Raw genomic sequence first — 25,417 nt, forward strand, 5'->3', positions numbered from 1 at the left:
CTGTGGCCTCTCCCATTGCCGAGCACAGGCTCCGGACGCGCAGGCTCAGTGGCCATGGCTCACGGGCCCAGCCGCTCCGCGGCATGTGGGATCTTCCTGGGATCTTCCCGGTCCGGGGCAGGAACCCGTGTCCCCTGCATCAGCAGGCGGATTCTCAACCACTGCGCCACCAGGGAAGCCCAGTATTTGTCTTTTTGTGACTGTTCTTTCACTTAGAATAATGTCCTTAAGGTTCATCCATGTGCTACATTTGAGGATTTCCGTAAGATTGCATATTCCCTGATATATATACGTATATGACATTTTCCCTACAATTTGTTTATGAACATTTGGGTTGCTTCTTTTGGGGGGCGGGGGTTGGCTCACACCGTGCTGCATGCGGGATCTCTTAGTTCCCCAACCAGGGATTGAACCTGTGCCCCACTGCAGTGGAAGTGCGGATTCCTGACCACTGGACTGCCAGGGAATTCCCTGGTTGCTTCTACCGCTTGGTAATTGTGAATAATGTTGCAGTGAAAATGAATTTGTGTTCAAGATTGTGCTCTCAGTTCTTTTGTCAACCCGCAAAAGTTTGAAAGCTCTTCATGCTTTGATTGACTAAACTTGTAGGTTCATCCACTTTCTGGATAAGCTTTCTAGATTTGTTGAGTGCACTGAATCAGTAATAAGGACTTATTTCATTTGTAGTGATGATGATGATGACTTTGATGATGAGGAAGCTGAAGAAAAAGCTCCAGTAAAGAAAGTAAGTAAGATACAGTAGTATAAGATTATCAGAAATAGCTAATAACAAAATGATGGGAATTTTTGCCATTGGCTTGTTTCGTGGTTTTTGAAAATTGTCTTAGGAGATGATCTCATACTTCAAATTTTTCTTGAGTAGGGCTATCCTGGAAACTTTTCTAATAGTGGGGAATTATCTATTTTCTTTATATAGCCTTTTGTCTGTTAACCCTTTTGCAACCTTTTGTCAAAAATGATTGTTTCATCTTAGCCTGACTGCTGCTTTTGCCATGGTTTGGGGCAGTTTTATTTGTACTAATATGTCTGTTATGTAGGGAGGGGCATTGATTAAGATTAATTTCTAATTGCAGTCTGTACGAGATACTCCAGCCAAAAATGCACAAAAATCAAACCAGAATGGAAAAGACTCAAAACCATCAACACCAAGATCAAAAGTAAGTGGTAACATACAAATACAAGCTCCATTGAAGTAGTTAGGTTCTTCTGTGGAAGAATCTACTTTAAAAATTTGATAGGTCTTTGGAGAACGCCTGTAGTTGGTGTCAAAGAGCTAAGATGTGATTATTTTATTGGTAATCACTGTCATATAGTTAGACAGTTGACCCTTGAACAACATAGGTTTAAACTGCATGGGTCCATTTATCACGGTTTTTTTTTTTTTTGTAAATGCTACAGTACTGCATATCCACGGTTGGTTGAATCTGGATGCAGAGGAACCACAGATGTGGAGGGCCGACAAGTATACACAGATTTTTGGCCACGTGGAGGGCTGGCGTCACCTGTTGACATTCAAGGGTCAACTGTATATTGCCGTGGCTTTCTAATGGGGGAGAAAGCCAACAGAAAGATTTTTATTGTGGTACAAACAGTTGTGTCATGTAAGGGTTCTTGCTTGTTGAAAGGTATGTTTGCATAGTGCAGTTTCTGCTGGCCGCATGTTGGGAGATTATTATTTAAATGCTATGGAATGGGCCCCAGGCATCAAGCTGCATTAACTTTGTTGCTTCATTCTTGGGGACCTGCTTTCATTTTTTGATAATATACTTTAAGTGTAGAACTGACGTGGTGTTGAATATAAATGCAGGCTCTCAAACTATTTCCTATTCCTTTCTTAAGCAATAATTTAAAAATAATTGTTGAGACACGAATTAATTTATAATGGTAACTCAATTCTGGTGTATACTTGTTTTTACAAAGGACTTGTAAGAATCTTATTGAGAAAATCCAGGTAGAGTGGGTCTTAAGAGTTCTTATGATGTTAAAATTTGCCTTTTTTCCCAGGGTCAAGAATCCTTCAAAAAACAGGAAAAAACTCCTAAAACACCGAAAGGACCTAGCTCTGTAGAAGACATTAAAGCAAAAATGCAAGCAAGTATAGAAAAAGTGAGTAAAATTGTCTTCCTTAAAGGAACTAAATTGGTAATTTTACCTTTCTGGGGTTTGGAACGGGACTCTTCCTCATTTTTTATAGTTAATATACCTGCCCTTTTGTGGTGTGAAATTATCTCAAAAATGGATTACTAGTTACTTACATTAATTTATAGTCTGTTGATTTTTTTGCATATTTGAAGTTACATATGCTTTATTTTCCATTATAAAAGGAATACAAGTAAGTTGATTGTAAGATATATTCTTACCTTAGATGTTAAAATGAGAGCATTTCCCTTCACCTGTTCTGGTCATGAGATGCCACAGTACCAGCAGAAGGGCGTATGAGTCTTCTAAAATTGCAAACAGCTGGAAAAGTAGAGTCTTTGGCCACTTGGTGTTATAGTTTTTAAAAAAATTACTCGTGTTTGACTGTAGTCAGAACCATTCTCCAACAAATTGAGTCATTTCTGTTTGCCATTTGCACCAAGATGTCACCAGGCAATATGTGTGATAATATCTTGAATTTTTGAGTGACTAACGTGTTTACATTTAGTCTCCTTTTGTCTTAGTTGAAATGTGTAAGAAGGGGATTAGCTTTTGTCCTACTTGCTTGATTTGGGGTGGCGGGATGCACTTAATAAACTTTAGTGAACTCTGGAGTATGGAGTAATTGGTTTTAATGCCTTGAAACACATTTGAGAGAAACTTTAAAATTCTGTGAATATTCTCAGACCCCAGTTATTGAGAATAAATATGGGATGGTGAGGAAAAGTTACTGACTCCCTTTCCCTGTGTTTTTTCTGTGCTCTCTAGGTTCTACATGGCTTCCGTAGATTTCCTTTCATTGTGCAGTTATGAGTCAATTGGAAAACTAACATTCTAGAACCAGAATGTATTTCTTGATTTTGCTTTAGTACTACTGTAAACCTTTTAGCCTTCCTGGTATCGCTGCTTTATTTTTATCCCTTGCGTACCGTTCTAAAATGACATTTTAGATACCTCTCCCCCTAATTTTAATATGGTCCTATCTCCTTGGTTTAATTGCAGGCGCTTTGAACAATCCTGGGCACTACTGGTAAATTAAGCCCAAAGATGGGGAGAGAGGAAAAGGAGAGACAAATGTAGTCCAAACTGAGTATCATCAACAATCCAGACTGAAGTCTTCTATTTTAACTCAATCCCCTTTCCTGATTTGCCACCCACCCATCCCCCCCCTTCCAGGCTGGAAGCAATCTCTTGATCTCCTAAAACACTTCCTTTTGACTGCTGTGATTCAGTGAACCTCATACTTTGCTTTCTATTACTTGTGCATTTGCTTCACCTCTTTAACCATATTTTAATCACCTTTGTATCTCCCTAGCTGTTCAATAAATATTTGAATCAAATAAGAATGTATGTGACAATAATTTAAAAGTGTAAATTATAGTGAGGTTTATTTTCTAGGTGATGAGGCAGTTAAGTATCTTACACCATACCGGAAGCCTTCTTGATCTTTTTAAAATGCACAGAAGATTCAGGTTACAAGGAAAATCAAAATTTAGTTATCAAAATAGGAAACGAAAGTGAAAAAATTAGTGTGTTAATTCCAGAGCAGAGATTAATATAAACATTTCAAGGTTTTTGAAAATATTTGGTGACATATACTTTGAAAATAATTTGGTGTTACTACTATTGTTCTTTCTTCCGTGTCCATAATTGAAAGGAATGGCAAATTTTAAAGTTTAGTGAAATGTAATAAAGTCTCCCCCGCCCCCCCCCCAATTTGACTTCATATACCCACTGAATTGACTCCCAGGTTAGCACTGTGCTGGACCTGGGTTTTTGGTACATATTAAGTGATCTTTTAAACAATTTTCGTCACTTGTATACATGATACCCAAAGGGGCTATACTTTTTTTTTGTATTTGGTTCTGGGTAGTAGAGGATGGTGATAAAGCCGACTTGTTAGATAAATACAGTAGGCAGTCAAGTTGATGGTTGAGTGCCTGAAGAATCACAAGCATAACTTATACTTTTGTGTTTTTAGAGTGGCTGGGTGGGGGCAGGGAATTTGAAACTTGGACAAACCTTATTCAGTATGAGAGTACTTGTGGAAGACCTAGGTCCTAGTATATTGTACAGACATGTCTTTCTAGGCCTAAAAAAGGATTTATTCAATATTAAAATAAAGGAGTTGAAGAGACAAGGAATGAATCACAATGATCCATGTAATAAAGAGCACTCAAATCTTTGAGGAATTTCATAACAATCTCCCTCAAAAACAGTGTTTCTATACTTACCCTTAATAATGCTTTTGTCTCAATAGGGTGGTTCCCTTCCCAAAGTGGAAGCCAAATTCATCAATTATGTGAAGAATTGTTTCCGGATGACTGACCAGGAGGTAACTGAACTTTGTTGGAGACATGATCAAATCCAAAATTTTTATTGTGACTTATTATGGTTATTTGTTTAGTCTCTTTAGGTGTTGGCTTCTTTTAAAATGTTCCTAACCACAGACAATACTTCAGATTAAATACTTGGAAACTCTTAAGAATTTAGTTGGCAGAGACTGAGAAGATAACTTTTTTAGTACATTTTTCCCAGCTTCTATATAGTTGGTAAATTATCTCTTGGTTACTGAACTCAGTTTTGCTTTTGGTACTATGTTGGCTAAGGAAATGAGCTGTGGTTTTCGTTGCTGCTCCATTTGGCTTCTTGGGTCAGTCTGTTCTTTGCTTTCTTGTGAGTTGGCAGAGATGATTTTCTCCATAGATGTTATGGGAAGCACATTTTGCTGAAATCAACCTAAGTGTAAAATCAGTTGAGTTAGATTTTGTATTTCTTAATGTGAAGAAGGTATTTTGTCAATAGAAGAAAAATCATGCATTTATTTTTACTCTCTTATTTATAGTTGCTGACTCGCAGATTGTAAAGGAAAATGTAAAAGCAGTTACACAGGGTTGCTAGGCATCATGTACATACAGGACATATTCTGTGTTTAATGGTTTTTGTCAGTGCTCCCTAAGTCTCCTATTTTCAGCTTTCTTCAATAAATTAAATTTGTTATTTAGAGATCTTTTTCTACCACAATATTTAGTACTTAAATCACTTAAATGGCAGCACTATTTTTCTCAGGTTTAAAACCCTTTCAGTGGTTTAATACTCTTCACGGTTGTTTATCGTGAGTTCAGCCTTCCTTGCCATGGCCACGAGATGACCAGTTTGAATCTTTTCCATTCTTTTGGTTGGTATTCTGTTTTTGTGTATATTTGAATCCCAAAAAGCCAGTGTAAATTGTGTGAATTTTCTGCGTCCATTTAGTAAAGATAAAAGTCCTTTTAGAACTATGCAGTGTGTAATTGTTAATTTAGTATCGAAAATGGTAGAAAGCGAGATACATAAACCATCACCTATAACAGGTAAGCATAAGAGATATATAATTTTTTCAGCTAATACCAAAGGAAGTGGTAAAATAAAATTTTTTATTAAGAAAAATTCAGGTGAAGATAAAGTAACAACTAACGTTGCAAGGGCCTTCCAAACAGCATAACGTCAGTCTTGCAGCTGAAAATGACTGAATTCACTGCTATCAGAAATATTTTCTGACTTAAAAACTGAAAGCTGTTTTCAAGTGCCAGCATGAAATTTCTGCAATAATAAAAAATATGATATCTCAGTTTACTATTACGAAATTATCAAAACACTGAATGTGTCACATTTTTATAGCATAGCTGCAGATGTAAGTAATCACAATGTGTAAAATATCTTCCCATTACTTGCGCAGTTTTTCTTCTGAAAAAGAGTTGTTTATGAGGATTTGGCTAATAAAATCCAGATGGAGCCTGAGAAATAATAGCAAATTTTTGCAGAAACTCTTGAATTAAAGAGTTAATGAAAAAAATTGTACTGCCTTTCGTGGAAAGACTACAGATAAAAATCTTGGTGAATGTTTGTATAAAGGTGCAAACAGTGTTTACTCAAAGTTGAAGGAAAACATGAAGTATTCGAAGGTGTTTTGTGTCCCATTCAATATTCTATATAATACATAAGTAGCATCTGTTTTTCTTTATATACATTAGAGTGTCATGAAAATGTTCTTCAGTATTTGTATTCAACTTAATGATTAGCGAATGACTGATATTTGTTGATATGGTATTCAGTTCCCTTGCATTTGAAATCCAATGGCTGTGTTTAAAAACAGTATTTGAGAAAATCCTATTTATTTGAAGCACTGAAACACTTTGAAGAAAAGGCCCCCAAAGTTCTTTTAAATAATCCATTGAGTGAAACCTGCTTATTTAAATGTCTCTTCAGCAGTAGGACCATGTAAATTAAAAGAAGAGCAAAGTCATTGAAGTTCTCCATTGCTTTAAAAGAACTTGTTGAATCCTTTGAAGAGTTGACAAAAACATCAAGACTATTTTTTTTTAAGAGGCATTATTCATGAATAGGAAAAGAAACACCAACTTGAAGTAGATAATACTGCACTTACATGATTGTCATTTGAAATGTTTTTTATCACTTGAAGATTTTGGCTCTTTTACATGGATGTTACTAAATACCAGCATGAGAACAAGTAGAATGAATTATATGTTGAAGGAGGGATGTAGAAATTGATGAGGGATCTCTTTTTTTTGGTCATTGGACAATATTTTAAATCATTAGGCTTGAATGGAAAAGCAAGTTAGTCATGGAAGATGGTGTTCTGTGCTTCAACAGACCAGAAGAGCTTGTCTGAGTAGCTAATATGGCAGAACATGTTAAATGTATATAGTGTCTCAATGCTAATGCTAGCATGTGTTCTCATTAATGAAATAATTTGGATGTGACCACTGTAGAAACTTAAAATGTAAACAAAATATAAGACTGTAATTAAGGAATTTTATAAGCAAATTATGCAAAATAAGGAACTGTTGAGATCCCACATCATCAGGGAAATATAATTAGAGGTAAAGAAAGATGTAACTTTGGTATATTTATATAGTTTATTTCAGATAAATGTACTAATTTTATGTGTCCCGTGTACAGGTGCATGTTTTTCTCTAAATCTGGCAGCCCTAAAGCAGATAACATGGAGGCAGCATTGGCCAAACTGGTCTTCGTTTCCTTAACTAAATATCTAAGTTGTTAAATGTATATTAGTATAAAAATGACTTTGCGTACAAAAATCACATGATTTTATGTCTGAATCGAAGTATTTGAAATTAAATTATGCCTAAGTATAAATTTCCTTGAAATCAGTTCTTAATTATCTAGAGTGAACCTTTTTGGTGGTAGAATGAAAAATAGATACGTTGAATTGTACAGAGACGTGGTTTAATTTATTGGTGTTTATGAAGTGTTGTGGTTTTTTAACCACATTTCTTTTCTCTTTTTTTTTTTTCCAGGCTATTCAAGATCTCTGGCAGTGGAGGAAGTCTCTTTAAGAAAATAGTTTAAACAGTTTGTTAAAATTTTCCGTCTTATTTCATTTCTGTAACAGTTGATATCTGGCTGTCCTTTTTATAATGCAGAGTGAGAACTTTCCCTACCGTGTCTGATAAATGTTGTCCAGGTTCCATTGCCAAGAATGTGTTGTCCAAAATGCCTGTTTAGTTTTTAAAGATGGAACTCCACCCTTTGCTTGGTTTTAAGTATGTATGGAATGTTATGATAGGACATAGTAGTAGTGGTGGTCAGACAAATGGAAATGGTGGGGAGACAAAAATATACATGTGAAATAAACTCAGTATTTTAATACAGTAGCACTGTTTCTCTTTCTGTTATCCTCTTTATACTTTGTCAAAGAAATACATGTACATAGTAAAAGTGTCAAATAGTATTCCAAAATCTCTAAAATAGTATCCTGCCCTACCCATCCAGATAGCTCTGCTTCTCAGAGTTAACCAATCTATTTTTCATCAAGAGGGCTTAGTGCTTTTACCTTACCACCTCTTGATAATAGTTAATTAATAATCAGATGTTCGTCAGACCTTCCTATCCACCTATCCTAGCCGTTTCACTCCCAAAGAAAATCTGGCATGTTAAATAGCCTGCAGCAGCCTTTCTCAACCTGGGTTCTTTATCTGAACCAGAACACAGAATTATTTCTGTGACTATTTTCTTAATTTATCCAAAATAGTACATATTTGAGATCCATGGGGGAAGTTAATTTATTGCATGTGGTGGTTACGTGAGGACATTCAGGGACTAATCCTTGGGACCCCTTCATCTGTTAGACCAAGATTCAATTGCATGATGGTCAGGGCTAGATTCCTGTTCTGCTTGTTCTGCTGTGGTATATCCTCCAGTAGTTTCCCAATAGATGGGGGAAGTATTCTGATTTTTTTACATACCTGAAAACATCTTGATTTGTGACATCAAATTATATGCTGCCTTGTAAGCTGAATCTTTTTCTCAGAATTTTAGGTGTGAGCTGCCTTTTTTGGCCTGGTCTATTCCATTTTTGTGTATTCTTTGTATATGACCAATTTTTCTGAGAGCTAGTTAAGATTGCTTTATTGCTGGTGTTTTGGAATTTTATGTGTCTTGTAGTCTTGTTCCTGGGCCCTGGGTGGACTGTGGGTCTATTCTCCAGAGATGGAAGTTCTCTGGTCAGGGCCTTTTACTTGGGAGATTTCACCCTCCTCCTTAACTCCCATCCATTCTTAGGCCTTCCGTTGATTCTCTTGGATGTTTTTCTTCATTCCTTTTTGTTTAAACTTTAGGAGAAAGACTTTATTTTCTGTCTTCAAATTTGTGTTGGTTTTATTTTTTTTAACTTCCAAATGCTCTTGCTTGGTTCTTGGGGGACGTAGTATGTAGAGTCTGAAGAAATTTTTTCTCATTCTATGCATTGTTTACTTGTTTCCCTCCTGCACCAGCCTGTTTATCTTTTATATTGATTAGGAGGGTGGTACTTGTTGACTGGGCTCTAGTTTCAGATATTTTGATGGGGGTCTGCAGATTTTAAGCTTTTCTATTTCTGGGGTGGTTTTCCAGAGTAAACTAGTTTTGGAGGGTGGGGGAAAATACTGGTGCAGTACTGTCTTGTCTAATCTCGTTTCCAGGTGTTGGGTTCTTCTTCTCATTTACATTGTGGTTTTCTTCATTGATTATTCATTTTCTTTTCTCCAGGCCATGTCTGTCCTTGTAGCTTATCTCTTTATGTCTTTATTTTAATGGAGGCACAGTAGGAGATGGTAAATGTTCAGTGTTCTTTGTTTTTATGTACTTCAGATGTAAAAGCTCATCTACTTTAAATTGATAGAACAATCCCAAATCACTTAACCATCCTATACATTAATTTGAAAAGTTATTGGTGTTCAAATAATGCAGCTACATTAAAGTTGAGTCATTCCTTCCCTAGATAGTGTTTTTTATTATACTGTGTGATGTAGGAGTGTGGTAATTATTAGTATTAGTCCCTTAACATGTTCAGAAGTAGAAATATCCTTGCTGCATAATACTGTCTTAAACAAATAGTAAGTCTGAAATTTTTAATATTTGAGTTGCTTTGTGTAGAAGTTAAACCTTAACTTTGGTTTACCTGATGGGCACTCTTATGTGGCAGGAAACCCAAAAGGAATTCTCACCATTCTGAGGGGAAGCAATTGGCCTTACTCGTTGTCCTGTTCCCAGCTCATTAAATACAGCTAATCAGATCCAGACAGGGCTTCTGTTTTGGAAGGGCAGGAATTAAAGATTTCCCTGTGCCTCAGAAGTCACTAATAGTGCTAGTTATTAGACATCAGCTAACTAAACATGGTAGTAATCTGAAAGTTGAACTACTACTCCTAGGTTTGTGACTTAGGAAATTCCTCTTCTAAAGACACTGACTTCCTGAAAGTAAAAAGTGAGTGTCCTGAATTCAGATTTTTTTTTTTTTTGGTAACTTACAGTATTTAAAAAAAAATTTTTTTAAATTGAAGTATAGTTGATTTACAGTGTTAATCTCTGCTGTACATAAGAGTGACTCAGTTATACACATAGACATTCTTTTTTCTTTTCCATTTGGTTTTCACAGGATATTGAATATAGTTTGCTGTGCTATACAGTAGGACCTTGTTTATCCATCCTATATATAATAGTTGACCTCTGCTAATCCCAAACTTTCCTTCCCTCCCCCCCGCCCTCGGCAGCCACAAGTCTGTTCTCTATGTGAGCCTGTTTCTGTTTTGTAAATAAGTTCATTTGTGTTATATTTTAGATTCCACATGTAAGTGATATCGTATGGTATTTGACTGTCTGACTTCACTTAGTATGATAATCTCTAGGTCCATCCATGTTGCTACAAATGGCATTATTTCATTCTTTTTATGGCTGAGTAGTATTCCATTGTATATATGTACCACATCTTTATCCATTTGTTCATGAACGTTTAGGTTGCTTCCATTTCTTGGCTATTGTGAATAGTGCTGCTGTGAACATAGGGGTGCATGAATCTTTTTGAATTATAGTTTTGTCAGGTAACTTTCTGGTTTTCTGCGGAGCCTCCACACTTTTCCATAGTGGCTGCACCAATTTACATTCCCATCAACAGTGTAGGAGGGTTCCCTTTTCTCCACCCTCTCCAGCATTTGTTATTTGTAGACTTTTTTTTTTTGTGGTATGCGGGCCTCCCTCTGCTGCGGCCTCTCCCGTTGTGGAGCACAGGCTCCGGACGCGCAGGCTCAGCGGCCATGGCTCACGGGCCCAGCCGCTCTGCGGCATGTGGGATCCTCCTGGACCGGGGCGCGAACCCGGTTCCCCTGCATCGGCAGGCGGACGCGCAACCACTGCGCCACCAGGGAAGCCCCATATTTGTAGACTTTTTAATGATGGCCACTGAATTCAGATTTTTATATATTTGTATTTCAATCCACTGTGTTGCATCTTTTCGGCCAATGGAATCCTTTTCAAGCTTGTTCCTGCCATCACTGACTCCAGTAAGTAGTCTTTGATAAGAAGTTTTTTCGCTTTCTAGTGTGACAGAACGTTCCAGGCTTATCTTGAACAAGATAAACACTTTCTTTCTAGACCTGTAATGATTCATTTTTCCAAGGAGCTCTGGTTCTTTATTTAAAAAGAATGGTGTTTAGAGACCACAGCCCTGGTGGGAGTGATACTCATTAATACTGAACCCAGTATTGTTTAGCAGACTTAACCTGGATGAGCAGATCAGACCCTTTGGAAAAGCACGGGGAACATTTTGAGCACTAAGAGGGCAGAGACACACTTGTCGGCTGTCTGCAGGAAGCTTCTTTTCATTTGGTATCTTAGTATCTTTATCACATATGGTTAGGTTGTGGGTGAGAACTTAACAGTTACCTTCAACCTGAACCAGAGGACAAAATAGGTTAATAAAGTAAGGCCATTTGGGGAGAGCAGATCAGGCTGTCCAAATTACCAGATCAATGCACATGATGATAAAATGAGGTTTATAGTGGTGTGTTTATAGTGGTGTGTGTAAAGCTTGCCTGCGGAAGCTATTAACTGGATGATGGGGGTGGGGTGGGGAGGTTATGTTTACATTGCCTTGGGGGGTGTTTTTCTTTGAAATTATCCAAGAAAAAAGGTTGAGGGTCACAGATAATACCCTATTAAGGGTTAGTAGTTTGCACTGTGGAGATGCAGGGTTAAAGTTATTTCAGAAAGTGTAAGGCCACCTTCCAGCCACATCTCAATGAAGAGCCAGTTGCTCCTTGACTCCTGAACTTGGCACTAGACATCCCTTTTTAATCTGAAAGTTCCAAGAGCTGATATTGTGGTACTTTGTGTCTACTTTTCTGATTAAGCTACTTCATCCTATTGAAGACATGAGGCTGCATTTGTCCTATGTTCTTAGGCTGGACGTTCTCTCATCTTTCTCCAAAATATTTGTATTCTGTAGACTCCCTGAATTTTGTGATTCTTAAGATTGGAGAGAGGTGGAAAATGAGTGTCAGATTGCAGTGCTGTTAGTGTACTTTCACTTGAAAATGAGGTAGGAAGAATCTAAACATTTAAGTACCCTGTCCCAAAGTATGTATTTAAGGCTTAGGATTAATCAGCAAGCAAAACAGGTAACTGCCCTCCAGGGCTTGCATTCCATTGGGGAAGCAGTCAACATACATTCTCAGCTACCCTTCAGACAACCTGGAATTTTACAGATGAGAATTTGCTCAGAAAATTGTGAATTTGCCAGCCGAGAGCTAGGAATTAAATGTAGTTGTGTCCAACTCCCAATACCAAACTAGCACATAGCCACCTGGCCCCAACTACCATACTTTTGCCTGGACTGGTAACAGCTTTTTTGCTGGCCTCCTTCCTGCCACTGTCGCACCATTCCAATATATTCTTACCAGCTGCAGTAAGCTTTAAAAACAAACTGGATTTTGAGCCTTAGTTTCAAAGCCTTTGATAAAGTGCCAAAAAAATGGGTATATCCACACTGAGAACTACTTGGCAATAAAAAGGAACAATGATAAAAGCAACAAGGGATGAGGCTGAATTTCAAACATGCTGAGCAAAAGAAGCCAGACACAAAAGAGCACATATTATATGGTTCCATTTCTGTGAAACTAGAATCTAGTGCCAGCAGACTAATGGTAACTTGAGACTAGTGATGGGTGTGGTGGGAGGTTGCCTGAGAAAGGTGTTTACAGAAGTATAAACATTTGTCAAACTCCAAGCATTTAAATAGTGCCTTAAAAGGCTTTTGAAGGTTTCTGACAGGTACCTATTGCTTGTTTTCACCCTCTTGCCACTCTTGGCTAACCCTGGCTGTCACCTAGCCTTTTCCCACTTGCAGGCAATTGACATCTTTTGCCTGGAATATTCCCTTGTGTGGCTGGCTCTCCCACTTTTGGGTCTTAGGCTAAGTATTGCTAATTGGTGTTCTCTATCCCACTGTTTTCCTTCAAAGTGCCGATTCAAAGCTTGAATTTATCTCTTGGCTTATTTGCTTATTGCCCATCTTCCTTAGTAGAAGTAAAGTGCTTTTTCAAAGCAGGGGGTTTGTATGTCTTCACCCAGGGCCTGACACAATAAATAGTGATTGAATGAATTGGTGAGAAGTGACTACCAAATTAGTGACCCATATTAAGTGCTATGTGAATATGTCAAATTTGAATAGAAAAGGCTCATTTAAGATTCATCTGTATGGTCATAAGTTTGCAGGTGTGAACAATGTAAAGGAAAAATGTTAAAGTGACAGGATTTAGAGTCAAAAGATTCTTTACAGTAAATTAAGAATGGGCTTCCTTGGTGGCACAGTGGTTAAGAATCTGCCTGCTGATGAGGGTTCGAGCCCTGGCCCGGGAAGATCCCACATGCTGTGGAGCAACTAGGCCTGTGCACCACAACTGCTGAGCCTGCGCTGTGGAGCCTGCGAGCCACGGCTGCTGGGGCTCACACGCCTGGAGCCCATGCTCTGCAAGGAGAGAAGCCTCCGCAGTCAGAAGCCCGCTCTCTGCAACTAAGCCCACTCGCAGCAACGAAGACCCAACACAGCCAAAAATAAAATAGATTTTAAAAAAAAAGAGTGATCCTGCTTCCCTACTTCATGAAATGGTGAAGAAAAAGATAATGTGATAACTTGAAAACCATAATTAGGATTATTAATAATAGCTAAAATCTTTGGAGCCTTCATTGTGAGCCAGACTGAATGATCTCATTTGGTAACTCGCAGTATCTTAACACTTGGTACTGTTGGAAGCTTGCTGGAATTTATAAGTAAATGTTGGAGGCAATATTCAAATCCAGGACGTCTAACTTGAGTTTCTTCTCTTACTAAGAACTTCACTTGATGGGACTTCTGGGTGAATTTTACTTGGGTGATAGCTTTATTTGTGAAATCAACAAACACTATCTGAGCCTTGAAAAAAATTGCAGGCATTTTAGAATATAAATAATTATGGACCCATTTCATTCAAAAGTAATAGGAAACTACAGGAAATTGGAAGTCTGATTATTGGCCAGGAGATACTTCAAACACCCCACTTTAGCAGGTAGTAGGCCAAACCCACCTCTTGACTGGGCTGTCAGAGGTCTTTTTAAAGTCAGATCAAGTATGGTGATGTCACAGGACCCAAGGGAAGCATATCTGTTTTGCGGTTGGGCACTGCATGCTGTCTTGGGATTTGCCGGTTCTGGCAATGGGAATGTCTAAGTAAATTCAGCCCAGCGCTTCACACAAGAACTTTCTCCATCGCTCAGCCCCTAGCTTTGAAAAGGTTTTCTGCGCTTGTGTCCAGTGCTGAAACAGGCTGTTTAAGATAGCCTCAGCTTTGATAGGGAACTTAAATAGCTTGCAGGGAAGCCTGATAATCGGAACAATTGCTGATAGTTCATATTCCATGACTAGGAAGTAGCACTGTTTGACAGTGTCTACCTCAGTTTCACTATACGTGAAATGGGGATATCAGCCATTGCCAGTGACACAGGAAGTTTTTAACCAAATAGTCCGGATTCCTGAGTTTTGCTTTTTGAGCTTGTTCAGTTTCTTTCCCTCTATGACAAACCCTTGGCATCAGGCCAAAGCAGAGCCTAGCTGTCTGGAGCTCTAGACAGTGTGAGACAGTTAACGTATGACAAGAACACCTACATTTTGAGGTTGGTGGCAAGGACAGGAATGATTCCTCTGAAGGGGCGGAGGGGGTTAGAAGAGATGCCCTTAGAAGGGACCTGGTTAAAAGAGTCAAACTGCTTAGTGTGCAAAGAGTGGCAAATCTCAGCCTGGAGGCCGGCAAAGGGCCTAGAGTGGTCGCTGACCATAGTCCTGCTGGCTCCTCCCGGGCCTGTATAGCCTGACCGGGCTGGGCTGCAGCGAAGCCTTGGGGACGCTAGGTGGCAGCCGTGCGTTTCCAAAGCTGGCTCACCTACCGGAGAGCCCAGCTGGGATCTCGGGAACCGACCCGGGAACCCTGGAAGGGGGGCGGTGGGGGTGGGGGGGGGCTTAAGAGACGCCCTCGAGATCCCCTCCCCTCAATGACAGGGACGGAGATTGAAAGGGGGCTCACATAGGGTGGCCAGCCGTCCGAGAGGGCGCCTGGGACATGCCATGATCCTGCGTGGACTCACAGAGCGGGTAAAAGCGACCCCCTTAAGTGGAGCCGCCCCGAGGGCTGGGCCTGACCCGCCCCTTCCCTGCTCCCCACTCAAGCGCTGGTGGATGTGAGAGCACGTAGCGAATGTGGGCGAGTAGGGACGTTCCGCACCTAACTGCGTTCTTGGGGACCGCAGCCTGTCCAGTTCCGGCAGCGTTTGCGCCGTGGCGCGGGGTCATTGCGCCCAGGCGCAGAATTCCGACGGCTTCGAGCGCTCACCAGCTCCAGCCTAGCTGGCTGTGCCCCTTCGGAGCTGCCGGTCCCGTCGCCGAGAGTCTGAGCGCCTCCCTCCAACCCGGAGCCGCCAGGAGAAGGAGGAGGAGGCAGTGGAGAGGCTGCGGCAGGCAGGCAAGCAGGCAGGGCCGCCTTTGATGTGGGCGCGGCGCACCCAGGCTAGCTGAGCGCCCGTCCGGCCGCGCCCCGAGGGGGGAGCCCCCGGGCCCCGCATCCTCATTGTGCCGGCTCGGGCCCGGGCCCGCCCCCGGCCCCCCGCCCCCTCGCCGCCCGCGCGTAGAAAACGCCCCGGCCGCCGCCAGTGGTGGGAGGTGGCGATGCGCACGGCCGGAGAGACGCGGAGGAGGAGACATGAGCCGGCGGGCGCTCAGACGGAGCGGCCGTGACGCGTTCGTGCTGCAGCCGCGCGCCCCGGCCCCGGAGCGCTGACCCCTGGCCCCGCGCAGCCCCGCGCCTCGCCTGGAGAGCGCGCCGCAGCTTCCAGCCCCGCCGCGCATGCTGCCCCCGGAGTAAGCCGGGCAGCCAGCTTCCCGCAGACGCCCGGACGGCCGGCCGGCCGGCAGTGAGCAAGCTTTCTCGCACCGGCCGGTGCCTCCTGCACAGCGGCGGCCGCCCCGCAGCCCCCGCTCCAGCCCGGAGGGCGCAGCGCTCGGGAGGAGCCGCGCGGGGCGCTGATGCCGCAGGGCGCGCCGCGGAGCGCCCCGGAGCAGCAGAGTCTGCAGCAGCAGCAGCCGGCGAGGAGGGAGCAGCAGCAGCGGCGGCGGCGGCGGCGGCGGCGGCGGAGGCGCCCGGTCCCGGCCGCGCGAAGGGGACATGTGCAGGCTGGGCTAGGAGCCGCCGCCTCCCCCCCCGCCCAGCGATGTATTCAGCGCCCTCCGCCTGCACTTGCCTGTAAGCGCCCGCGTGCGGGGCTGCCCACCCTGCCTGGACGTCTGTCCGTGTGCCTGTGGCTCTGTCTGCCCGCCCGGCCGTTCTTCTGACTTTCCGACTGCGTATCTGTCTGTCTATACGCGGGTTCCCCTCCCTCCAGTCCCACTGACTGCCTCTCCATCTCTCTCTCCCGCAGGTGTTTACACTTCCTGCTGCTGTGCTTCCAGGTACAGGTACGTGGGCTCCTGACTCTGACCTCCCCCCCACCCGCCCCTGTCTCCCGGTACGTGTCTACCCCTCCTCCCCCGGGCCGCGCCCCCTCCCTGTGCCCCACCCCTCCTGGGCGCCGAGCCCAGTGCACCTGTTCCCAGGGCGCGGAAGGGTGGCTCCAAATGCGCCCAGCGCGGGCGGGGGACCGGCCAAGGGCAAGGGGGTCTGTTGCGAGACTCAGTCTGGCGCGGGCTGCCACGGCCTCTGTCGGCTTCGGCTGGGAGAAGATGCTCGGAGCCGGCGGCCTCAGCCGCTACAGTGTGCCCGGCTCCAAGTCCCCCCCTCCGCTCCCCCCGCTTCCTCCCCGCCCGGCCCGTAGCCGGTGAGGAGTCAGGACGTAGGGATTTTCTCTGCCAACCGTCCCTTAACATCTCCGCTCGCTCTTCCAAACAAAAAGGCTCCTTTCAACCGAGTGGATTTGGAGTCCAGGGAGAAAGCTTCAGTTGTAAATTACTCTGTGGTTTCAAAGGCGTTTGCAGCATTGAGAGAAAGACAGAGAGAGAGGGAGAGAGATGTTGTGCTAGGAGGGGAGACTGGGGTGAGAGCGAGCAAAGCGGGGAGCCTGGGCCGAGGGACCACTGCCTGCGAGGCGGCTCCGGAACGGGCCGCGCTCCGCAACGCACACCCTTGCCCAAGGTAGTGCAGCCCTCAGCTGGTTCCCCGCCTCGCTCCCCGCTCGCTCGCTCTCCTGAATCAGAAGAGGGCTTGGCGCTCAGCCTGGAAAGCACTTGCTAAAATCTGATCTGTTACTTCAGCAGCTTTCAGACTCGGGAAGGTCTTGGCACGCAGACAGTTGGAACACTGGGGCTTCCAAAGCCGTGGAAATGAAGGAAAAGGGTTGGGGGGCGGGGGGAGGGAAAGAGAAGAGGGACTGAGGGAGCTGACTTCAGCCCCGATTAGAACCAGACCAGGCTGCCTCAGCTTGGAGGGGGGGCGCAAAGGGAAAGGGAATAGGAAGTGCCAGCTGCCCTAGCCCTCCACCACCTAGTGCTCTGACGGAGGCGCCCTAGGAGGAGCTGGGCTGGGGCCAAAAGAGATTATCTGCCCCTTCCCCCTCTGGGTTGAAGGCAGGTGTCCTCATAGGGTTCGAGAGGATGCTTGGGCCTTAGCTTTCTGGATTCCCGAGGTGCCCAGGGAGAGCACTGAGCAGGCAAAGTGGTGGTTCTCCCAGGTGTGTGTGCTGAGCGCTGTTGAGACTCACGGGTCTCTTGCGGAGGGCGGCGGCGGTGAGACTGCTTATCTCCCCTCCCACTCCTAAGAGAGAGCTGTTACCATCGGGATGGACATTGAGGTGAAGGCAACTAGTTGGGACTGGGGGCTGGAAGGATGGATGGACAGACTGATCGGTTCTTTCCTTCTGTTGGCCAGGCTGGGGTCCCCAGTGACTCCTTGAATCAATACAACTGGAGTCAGTAACTTAAGACTGGCCGTTTGCCAAAGCAGATGTGACCCTGTGTGGTTGCAGGGGGCAGGGTGGGGAATGGCTGGTGTCAGAGAGAGAGGCCAGTGCCAGGCATGGCCTGCTTGGTTTGCAGCTGATTCCCCAAGCAGAGGGCAGGCCCCAGAGTCACCCCAGGGGACTGCTTGTCTGACCTGGGTGAGAGCTCTTTTCCTGAGTGCTGAGCCTGGGGCCGAGGATGATGAAATGGGCATAAAGTAGAGAGACGGTTTCAGACTTTGTTGCCCAGGCCTCTTGTTGCCTGCTGCCTCTTGGTCCTTGAAGTGGGGCCCAGGAGGGGCTGCTGTGTGGTCTTTGTGTCCTGGGTGCGGGGAATGTGAGGGAGGGAACCTGGACCTGCATCCCACCTCCAGGTCCTGGCCAGAGCTAGAGCCAGCCTGTCGGGGGGAGGGGCGGGGAAGAGAAAGCTGGGTGGGCCGCCTGGGTCCATCGGGGTTAGGCCTTCAAGCAGGTGAGGGAGCCTCCTCTCCCCCGCACCTCCACCTCCCCCTTCCTTTGCAGCCTTTCCGGTTGCAAACTGCCTTAGGACTGACTGATGTTTTTAACCCATGATCCATGCACCCTTAGGATATCTAAGGATGGGATTATGGGGGAGGGGTGGTCCCTGAAACACTGTGTGCAAAACGGTGCCCATATATGCAGTGTATGGGAGACGGTTCTCAACTCCCCACAGATTTTTGAAAGCACCCATGATTGCTGAAAGATAAAGCAATGCTACCCTAGGGAGTTATAGACAAAGTTGGCAGGCTCACACCCTCCTTTATGCTCGAGGGACAAGGTGGAGTGTTCCTTAGAGGTAAAGATGAGGGGTGGGACCCTTGTGCTAGTTGTGGGAGTCTGGAGTCTCCTCCCCACTGAGGTGATGGGCCAACACCGGGAGAGCAGCTGCTTCCTGGACAGGGTGCATTTGGAGGGTGGTAATGAGAGTGCCTTTGGTGAGCAGGGCCCAGGGGAGGCTCCCTGCACCGTGGGAAGGGCTCAGGGCTTTGCCATCCTGTGGACTGCGCCTGAACCCCAGCTCCATCTTTCCCTATATGTAGACCTCTGCGAGACTTAGCTTCATCATTTGTGACATGGGTGGCCCCGAGGATGAATGGTATATGATAGGCGTGGAAGAGGTTTTGCAAATTCTCATCCCCCAGGAGCACGTTGCTCTGCTGGGAACTCTATACACCTATGCCCTTCCTTCCCCCGCCTCTGTGTTTTGGGGAACTGGTCCAGTCCTAGGAACAGAGTTTCTGGACTCCTCCCCTCTTTCCATCCATCATCAGCCACCAAACCCCAATGGGCCCCTTGCCCCCAGCCACATTTCTGTGAACACAGTCAATGCCAGACACTGCCCACACCGCCCCCCACTCCCCCCCCTCCCAGCCCCAACAATGTGGTGAGCCCCGCCCTCCCCTGCCGGCAACCCTGGGAGCTGGAAGCTGGGAATTTAATAAAATCCCTTCTCCACACGACTTGGGACACCGTGGATAGCTCAAATCGGAAGAATTTTAAAAATTTCCAAGGGGAGCAAGCGGCGTGACCAGTAAATTGCTTTTCTGCACTTGGCTGAGCGCTGACAATGACACCGGGCTGGGCCTTTCACGCAGCTCGGCCGGCACCTGCCTGACATTGTTCCTGCCGCCAGGCTCGGCTAGGTCCTGGCCTTCCCCAGACAGGCCAGGCATGAGGCGGGCCAGGGCAGGGGGGCCTTCCACTGGCCCCTCGGTCCCTCCCTCCCACAGCGCTGCTTCCTCTCTCACCGCACTAGCTCAAGTTTGGAAGTTTCCTTCCATGCCTTCTCTAAGGCTGACCACCCCCATGCCTGGCCTCTTCAGTGAGGTGTAAACCTCTCTTCAAGCTTGCTAGGATGGGGAAGCCAGAGACAGAGTCCTTTGGGACTTGAAGAGGATGGGATGCTGTCCTATTGGATTGTACTTTTAATTTCTTGAAGAAGCAACCTCATCCATCCGTTTGTCCATCCAGTCAGGTATTTGTTCATCACATACTTGCTGGGAGCCTGCTTCTTGCTGCCCCTGGAACAAGACTAGTCCGTTCCTGGCCTCAAGGAGCTCCCAGTCTAGAGAGGGAGAGTGCCAGATAAACAGGAGTTCCTTCAACTCCACCCCTCCTTTCCCACGCTGTGAAGTGTTGAGAGGTAGGGAGCATCCTCCAGCCTGATGGGGGTGGGGGCAGGGGAGGGGGTGGGGCGGGAGGGGGGAAACCAAGGCTGGGGAGAAGTGACCTGCGTTTGGTGAGAAAGTGCTACTTGTATGAATTTCCAAGTGGCTCTTGCATCAGGAAGTTCCTTTCATCCTTTCTACCATTCTACACACCCCCCGCCCGGGGGGGGGGGGGGGGGGGGGGGGGGGGGGGGGGGGAGGGGGGAAACCAAGGCTGGGGAGAAGTGACCTGCGTTTGGTGAGAAAGTGCTACTTGTATGAATTTCCAAGTGGCTCTTGCATCAGGAAGTTCCTTTCATCCTTTCTACCATTCTACAAGGGAGACTGGAGTAGGAGGAATATTATCATATTCCTACCTCACAGATGGAGAAACTGAGGTACAGAGCAGGAAGGGATTTTTCAAGGCCATGGCTAAGACCCAAGACTCTGAAATCGAGACCTTGTATCCTTTTCAGCACACCAGGCAGACTTTTTCAGAAACACTGCAGTTGTTCAGAAGGAATACCGATGGGGAAATGGAGTCTCAAGAGGCACCCTAGGGGCCCTTAGTGAGAGATCCGGTTGGATCCCCCTGATAGGATCCCTTATTAGGCGATGATCAGAGGCCAGGTGGGCGTCTCTGTGGTTGAGGGCATCTGACTTGGTGTCTGCAGGCCCTGATCTTCCTGGAATGTTCTGCTCTAAAAGGGTTTCAGAGCTAGAGGTGGGTGTTTTTTGGGGGGGTAGCGGGGCCTGGGGGATTCAGCACTCTCCTTCCAGCTTCTTTCCCAGCATGGAGGGAGATGGGGGCACCCTGCCAGCCTTCCTGCAGCCCAGGAGTGTCACCTGCTCTGAGGCAAGGAGGTGGATTTTGAACATTTCTTGTGGTTGGTGCAGCCAGTGTCCAGCAGGCTCTGGGCAGCGTGTCAGGGCCACAGCGTTGCCTCCTCCCAGCCCTGGGTGGCTGGGAGGACACATTGGACCCCCAAAGGGAGATGGATGGGGACAGGGAGAAGACTTTCTGTCCTCAGCAGGATCTTTTGGTTCTGACCTCGTCCTGTAGCAGGGAAGTTGTTGGTGTAGGAAATCAGGGGGTAGGCCCATCAGGGTAACAACTATACTGGTAGCTGCTGCCGGGTATTGCGGGCTCGTTCCGTGGCTGACGCTTTCTCACAGCATCTAGGCTGTGCCTCACAACCAGCCTGGAATTAGGGAATTCTACAGATGAAGAAAGTGAGGCTCAGAGGCATGAAATAATCTGTCTTTGGTTGCACAGCAGGAGAGAGAGGCAGAGTGGGATTCAACTCTAGCTTGCCCACTCTAGGACCCAGCTTATTAAACAGCACTTTAAAGGCTCTGGAATCTGCCAGGCTGGTTCAAAGAGTCGCTCTGCCTTGTCTTTGCTGTGTGACCTTGGACAAGTTACTTAACCTCCCTGGGTCTCAGCTTCTGCACGCATAAAATGGGAAGAAAACAACCAACAAAACAGCTCCTACTTCCTAAGGGTGTGGAGCAGGGGAGAGTGCAGAACCCAGGGCTCTGAAATCTTGTCTGCGTTTCAAGACCTAGTCCCTGTGTCTCTTGTTCTGGGAAGACTCCCTTGGTTCCACCCCTCTGTCAGTGCATTAAGCTCCCCTCGCCCATGGCACTGCCACCTCCTGGTGACTGGGGAGAGGGAAGGTGTTTCCTTTCTGAGGGCCGGGATTGTCGGATGAACATCTGTGTGCCCCATATTTTGTGCTGGGTTGGGTTCCCCCCTACTCACAAGGACCCATGGCTGAGCACTTAGGGAAGGGCAATGCCAAGGGCCCTGTCAGTGTGACCCAGGCTGGAGGAGAGCCACGGGGCCTCCGGAAGGGCTGAGGCCTGCTGTTGGCACCTTGGGTCTGACAGTAGGTATTTGTTCTGGAACATCAGTGCGTAAGCGGGCCCCTCAGGCTTTAGTCAGTCTTTCTGGTAGGGCCTGGAAGATGACTGGGTTTTGTTTGCTCCAACATCTAAACGGCATAAGGCCTCAGGCCCATTTAAAATGCTGCTGTGCCAAGGATGGGGCCAAAGACAAGCCCCCCATAGGCCACAGAGCAGAAAGACTCTCAGGATGCCTGGGTTGGAGTCCTGGCTCTGTCACTGGCTCATTGTGTGCCTCAGTTTCTCCACCTGGGTATCAGTGAAGTCAGCTAGGCGGCTTCTGCGGTGCTTGAATGTGTGGGCTTTGGCATAGGAAAGACCTTGGTTTGAATCCTATCTGTGCTGCTGAGCAACTGTTCAGCAAATTTCTTAACCTTCCACCCTCTGCACCTTGGTTTTCCCCATCCGTATAATGGGGTAATGAAAGGTACCTACTTCTTAAGGGTTATGGTGAGGACTAAATAGGATAATGCACACAGAGTAGCTAGCACTGTGGCTGACACTCAGTAAATAATTGAGTAATAGTAATTGCTCGATCAATTATATGCTCTCTGTGTGTGTTAACATGCTGCAGCGTGCTGAAGAAAGCTAGGAAGGCTGCGCTTCTTGCATCGGTGACATCAGGCCTCCTCTAATCTGAGCATAGATCTTGGATTTAGGTCTGAATTTTATCCTCATTGCACCACTCACAGGCTGTGTGCCCTTGGGAATGATCCTTAACCTCTCTGAGTCTCTACCTCCTCGTCAGTTGAGAAATAGGAATAATAATACCATTCCTAGGGCCTGTTGGGAGGATTAATTGAAACCATGTCTTGGACCTGGTATGCAATAGGCATTCGATTATGGTGCTTCTCCTCATTAGCAATCAGCAAACATGGCTGGCCCTGGACTGGGTTTTGAGCAGGATGAAGAAGATATCTAAGGCTTCAGCTTTTTTCCTCCATGATCCCTGTGAAGAGATGGCAGGTGCTTTGGCAGCTTTGTTTACCACTCTCCCCATCCCACCTCTGCCTTGGAACCTCTTAGCACTTTGTCATTGCTCTGTGACCCAGTGCGTTCTCTGCTGGGGCTCACAGGGATGTATAGGGACTCAGGCTCTGGATGCAACCCACCTGGGTCATACCCCACCTCGGCCACTTGGTAGCTGCATGATTGAGTGAATTCTCGGCTTCTCTGTGGTTCATCTTTAATATAGGCATCAGGATGGACCCTCCCTCTTGGGGTTGCTATAGGGGGTGAACTGTGGTCACTTGGGGGAAGCACTTGGCCCAGCACATGGCTCATTATAAGTGCTGAGTAAATGTGAGCTGCAGTTATACATTTGACTCTGGTGTGCCTAGAGGCCTGCTTGTCCACCAGCTCCTGGTTCCTGGAAGTCAAAGGAGGCCTGGCCCATCCCGTGGGCCCTGTGGCACCTGGCACGGACCTGGCATGCAGCGTGAATGTCAGCAAGTGGAGGGGTGGGGAGAACAGCTTCTCTGAGGGCCGGGCATCTGTATGGAGCCCCCCAACCCTGTACCAGGTGTGGGGCACGGGGTGCTCAGGACCTGTCCCAGCCCTCAGGGATTTGAGAGAAATCTGAGGGATCTGTGCAGCGGGCAGGGGCCCAAGGGTGCAGAGGGTATTCTGATGAAGGGCCCTGAAACCAGACTCAGGGCAGGAGGATCTTACCTGGGAAGGTGCGCCATTTGAATCTTGAAATAGGAACAAGCTGGGTGAAGGCTCTGAGCGTCTCTCTCTGCGCGCGCGTGCGTGTGTGAAAAAGCCTTTGCAGGCACATGGACCATTTCTACATGGAGCAAGGAACAGCTTGATGTGCTCAGGGGACGCCAAGCTGTTTGGGATGGCTGGTGCATCAAGTTCAGCAATGGGGGTGATATAAAAGGCCATGGTGGGCATTGAATGCCAGAATAAAGGGCTTGTTTATTACCTCTTTGACATGCATGACCCCTCTCCCCACCCAGGGGCTTCAAGGGAGAGGGACTGGAAGGAAGGAGAAAAGGAGGAAAGAAGGGAGCATGGGTCTTTAGGAGTCCCCCCCCACTCTCTCAGGCTGGCTGCAGGGTTGACGGGCCGCGGCACCCATATTGACAATCTGTACAGCGCAGGCTGATGTATGGGGAGGAGGAGCTCCCGGTCAGCGCCTTGGGTGGCAGCACCCCCCTCCCATGCTGATGGCTCAGCCCTGCCAATCAATACATTGACAGCCCCAGGAGCTTAATTGACAGGCTGGGGGTGGGGAAGGACCCTTTTGAGCATCACCACTCTGTCCTGGCTGGGATGGATGTGGGGAGTGTGACAGAAGAGAGGGGAGAAACCTGGGGCTAAGGGGTGGCTGGGGGCATCAGTCTGAGTGAACCAAGCTCCGATGCAGGGCTGGGCCCAGCCTCCCTCCTCCGCTTTCTGTCCAGGGGTGTCAGCTAGGGGAAACTGATGGATTCCAGAGCCAGGGGTGGGTTCAGTTCTTGGCTGCATCAGTTTCTGTACAACTTAGGCAAATCCCTTAGCCTCTCTGTGTCTCCCGTTATCATGGGGATGGTAATCGTTCTGACCTGCCCAGGTCCTGCGAGGAGCGAGGAGACAGTGCCTGGAAAGTGCTTAGCTTGTACCCTGGTACTGAGCGAACGCCCACTAAGTGGGAGCCAGCGTTAGTTTCGTGCTCAACGACAATGATAATCCACGGAGCACTGTGACTGGCATCAACTCCTGGGCCTGAGTCCAGGCTTGCTCTTGAGGAAGAGCTTGGGAGCTGCATTTCAGGGTGGAGGGGGTGCTGACTCTACAAGGGGCCACTCATGGAATGGGGTGCAGGTCTCAGGTTTGAATCCAGAATTTGGAGAAGCTCTGAAAGCCCTTGGCATGGCTGGCCCCAGTGCTGCTTCTGGAGGGGGAGGCAGGCAGTGGTGGAATGTGGCCGGAAGTCTGTGGGCTGCCTCTCCTGGGACCAGGGAGACCCTCCCTTTCTGGGCAGGCTGCCTGGAGACAGGGGCGCAGATTCTCTGAGGCCTCGAGGATGGGTACCTGGGCGGGAGGGCAGTCTGACCCCTTCCTCCTTTCTTGGGTAGGGGGTGAGCTCAAGGCCTCAGTCCTTTCATGTTTAATCCTCCACCTCAGTTCCTGCCCCACATATGGCTTGTGGCCGGAGCCAATTGCTTTCCTGAATGGGGGAAAGGAGGTGGGTGACAGAGAGAAGGGAGAATAGAGCAGGAGAGGGTGAAGAGATGGGGAGCGGAGGTTCTAGGCTGAGCTGAGCTGGATTCAAATCTTGATTCTTTTTTTTTTTTTTTTTTTTTTTTTTTTTTTTTTTTTTTGTGGTATGCGGGCCTCCCTCTGTCGTGGCCTCTCCCGTTGCGGAGCACAGGCTCCGGACGCGCAGGCCCAGCGGCCAT

The 25,417-nt window shown here is 46.7% G+C and overlaps 2 protein-coding genes across 3 annotated transcripts in view; both read left to right on the forward strand.

The window, feature by feature from the left end:
• NPM1 (nucleophosmin 1) overlaps positions 1 to 7,838 on the forward strand; it is a 15,762-nt gene extending 7,924 nt beyond the window's left edge. Inside the window, exons 7-11 of one of the 2 annotated variants that reach the window (XM_007131041.4) lie at positions 688 to 745; positions 1,095 to 1,178; positions 2,026 to 2,127; positions 4,421 to 4,495; positions 7,482 to 7,838. In XM_007131041.4, coding sequence (XP_007131103.2) covers positions 688 to 745; positions 1,095 to 1,178; positions 2,026 to 2,127; positions 4,421 to 4,495; positions 7,482 to 7,520 — 358 coding nt within the window. In that variant the 3' untranslated portion in view covers positions 7,521 to 7,838. Of the gene's footprint in view, positions 1 to 687; positions 746 to 1,094; positions 1,179 to 2,025; positions 2,128 to 3,162; positions 3,462 to 4,420; positions 4,496 to 7,481 lie in introns of those variants that run through there. The other variant, XM_024115823.3, reaches the window with a different exon arrangement.
• An 8,283-nt stretch (positions 7,839 to 16,121) lies between these two features.
• Positions 16,122 to 25,417, forward strand: part of FGF18 (fibroblast growth factor 18) — a 35,475-nt gene continuing 26,179 nt past the window's right edge. The window contains exons 1-2 of the mRNA XM_024115846.1: positions 16,122 to 16,265; positions 16,441 to 16,477. Coding sequence (XP_023971614.1) covers positions 16,234 to 16,265; positions 16,441 to 16,477 — 69 coding nt within the window. The 5' untranslated portion in view covers positions 16,122 to 16,233. The remainder of the gene's footprint in view (positions 16,266 to 16,440; positions 16,478 to 25,417) is intronic.

The sequence above is a fragment of the Physeter macrocephalus genome, chromosome 2 (genome assembly GCF_002837175.3).
Source record: "Physeter macrocephalus isolate SW-GA chromosome 2, ASM283717v5, whole genome shotgun sequence".
NCBI classification, from domain to species: domain Eukaryota; kingdom Metazoa; phylum Chordata; class Mammalia; order Artiodactyla; family Physeteridae; genus Physeter; species Physeter macrocephalus.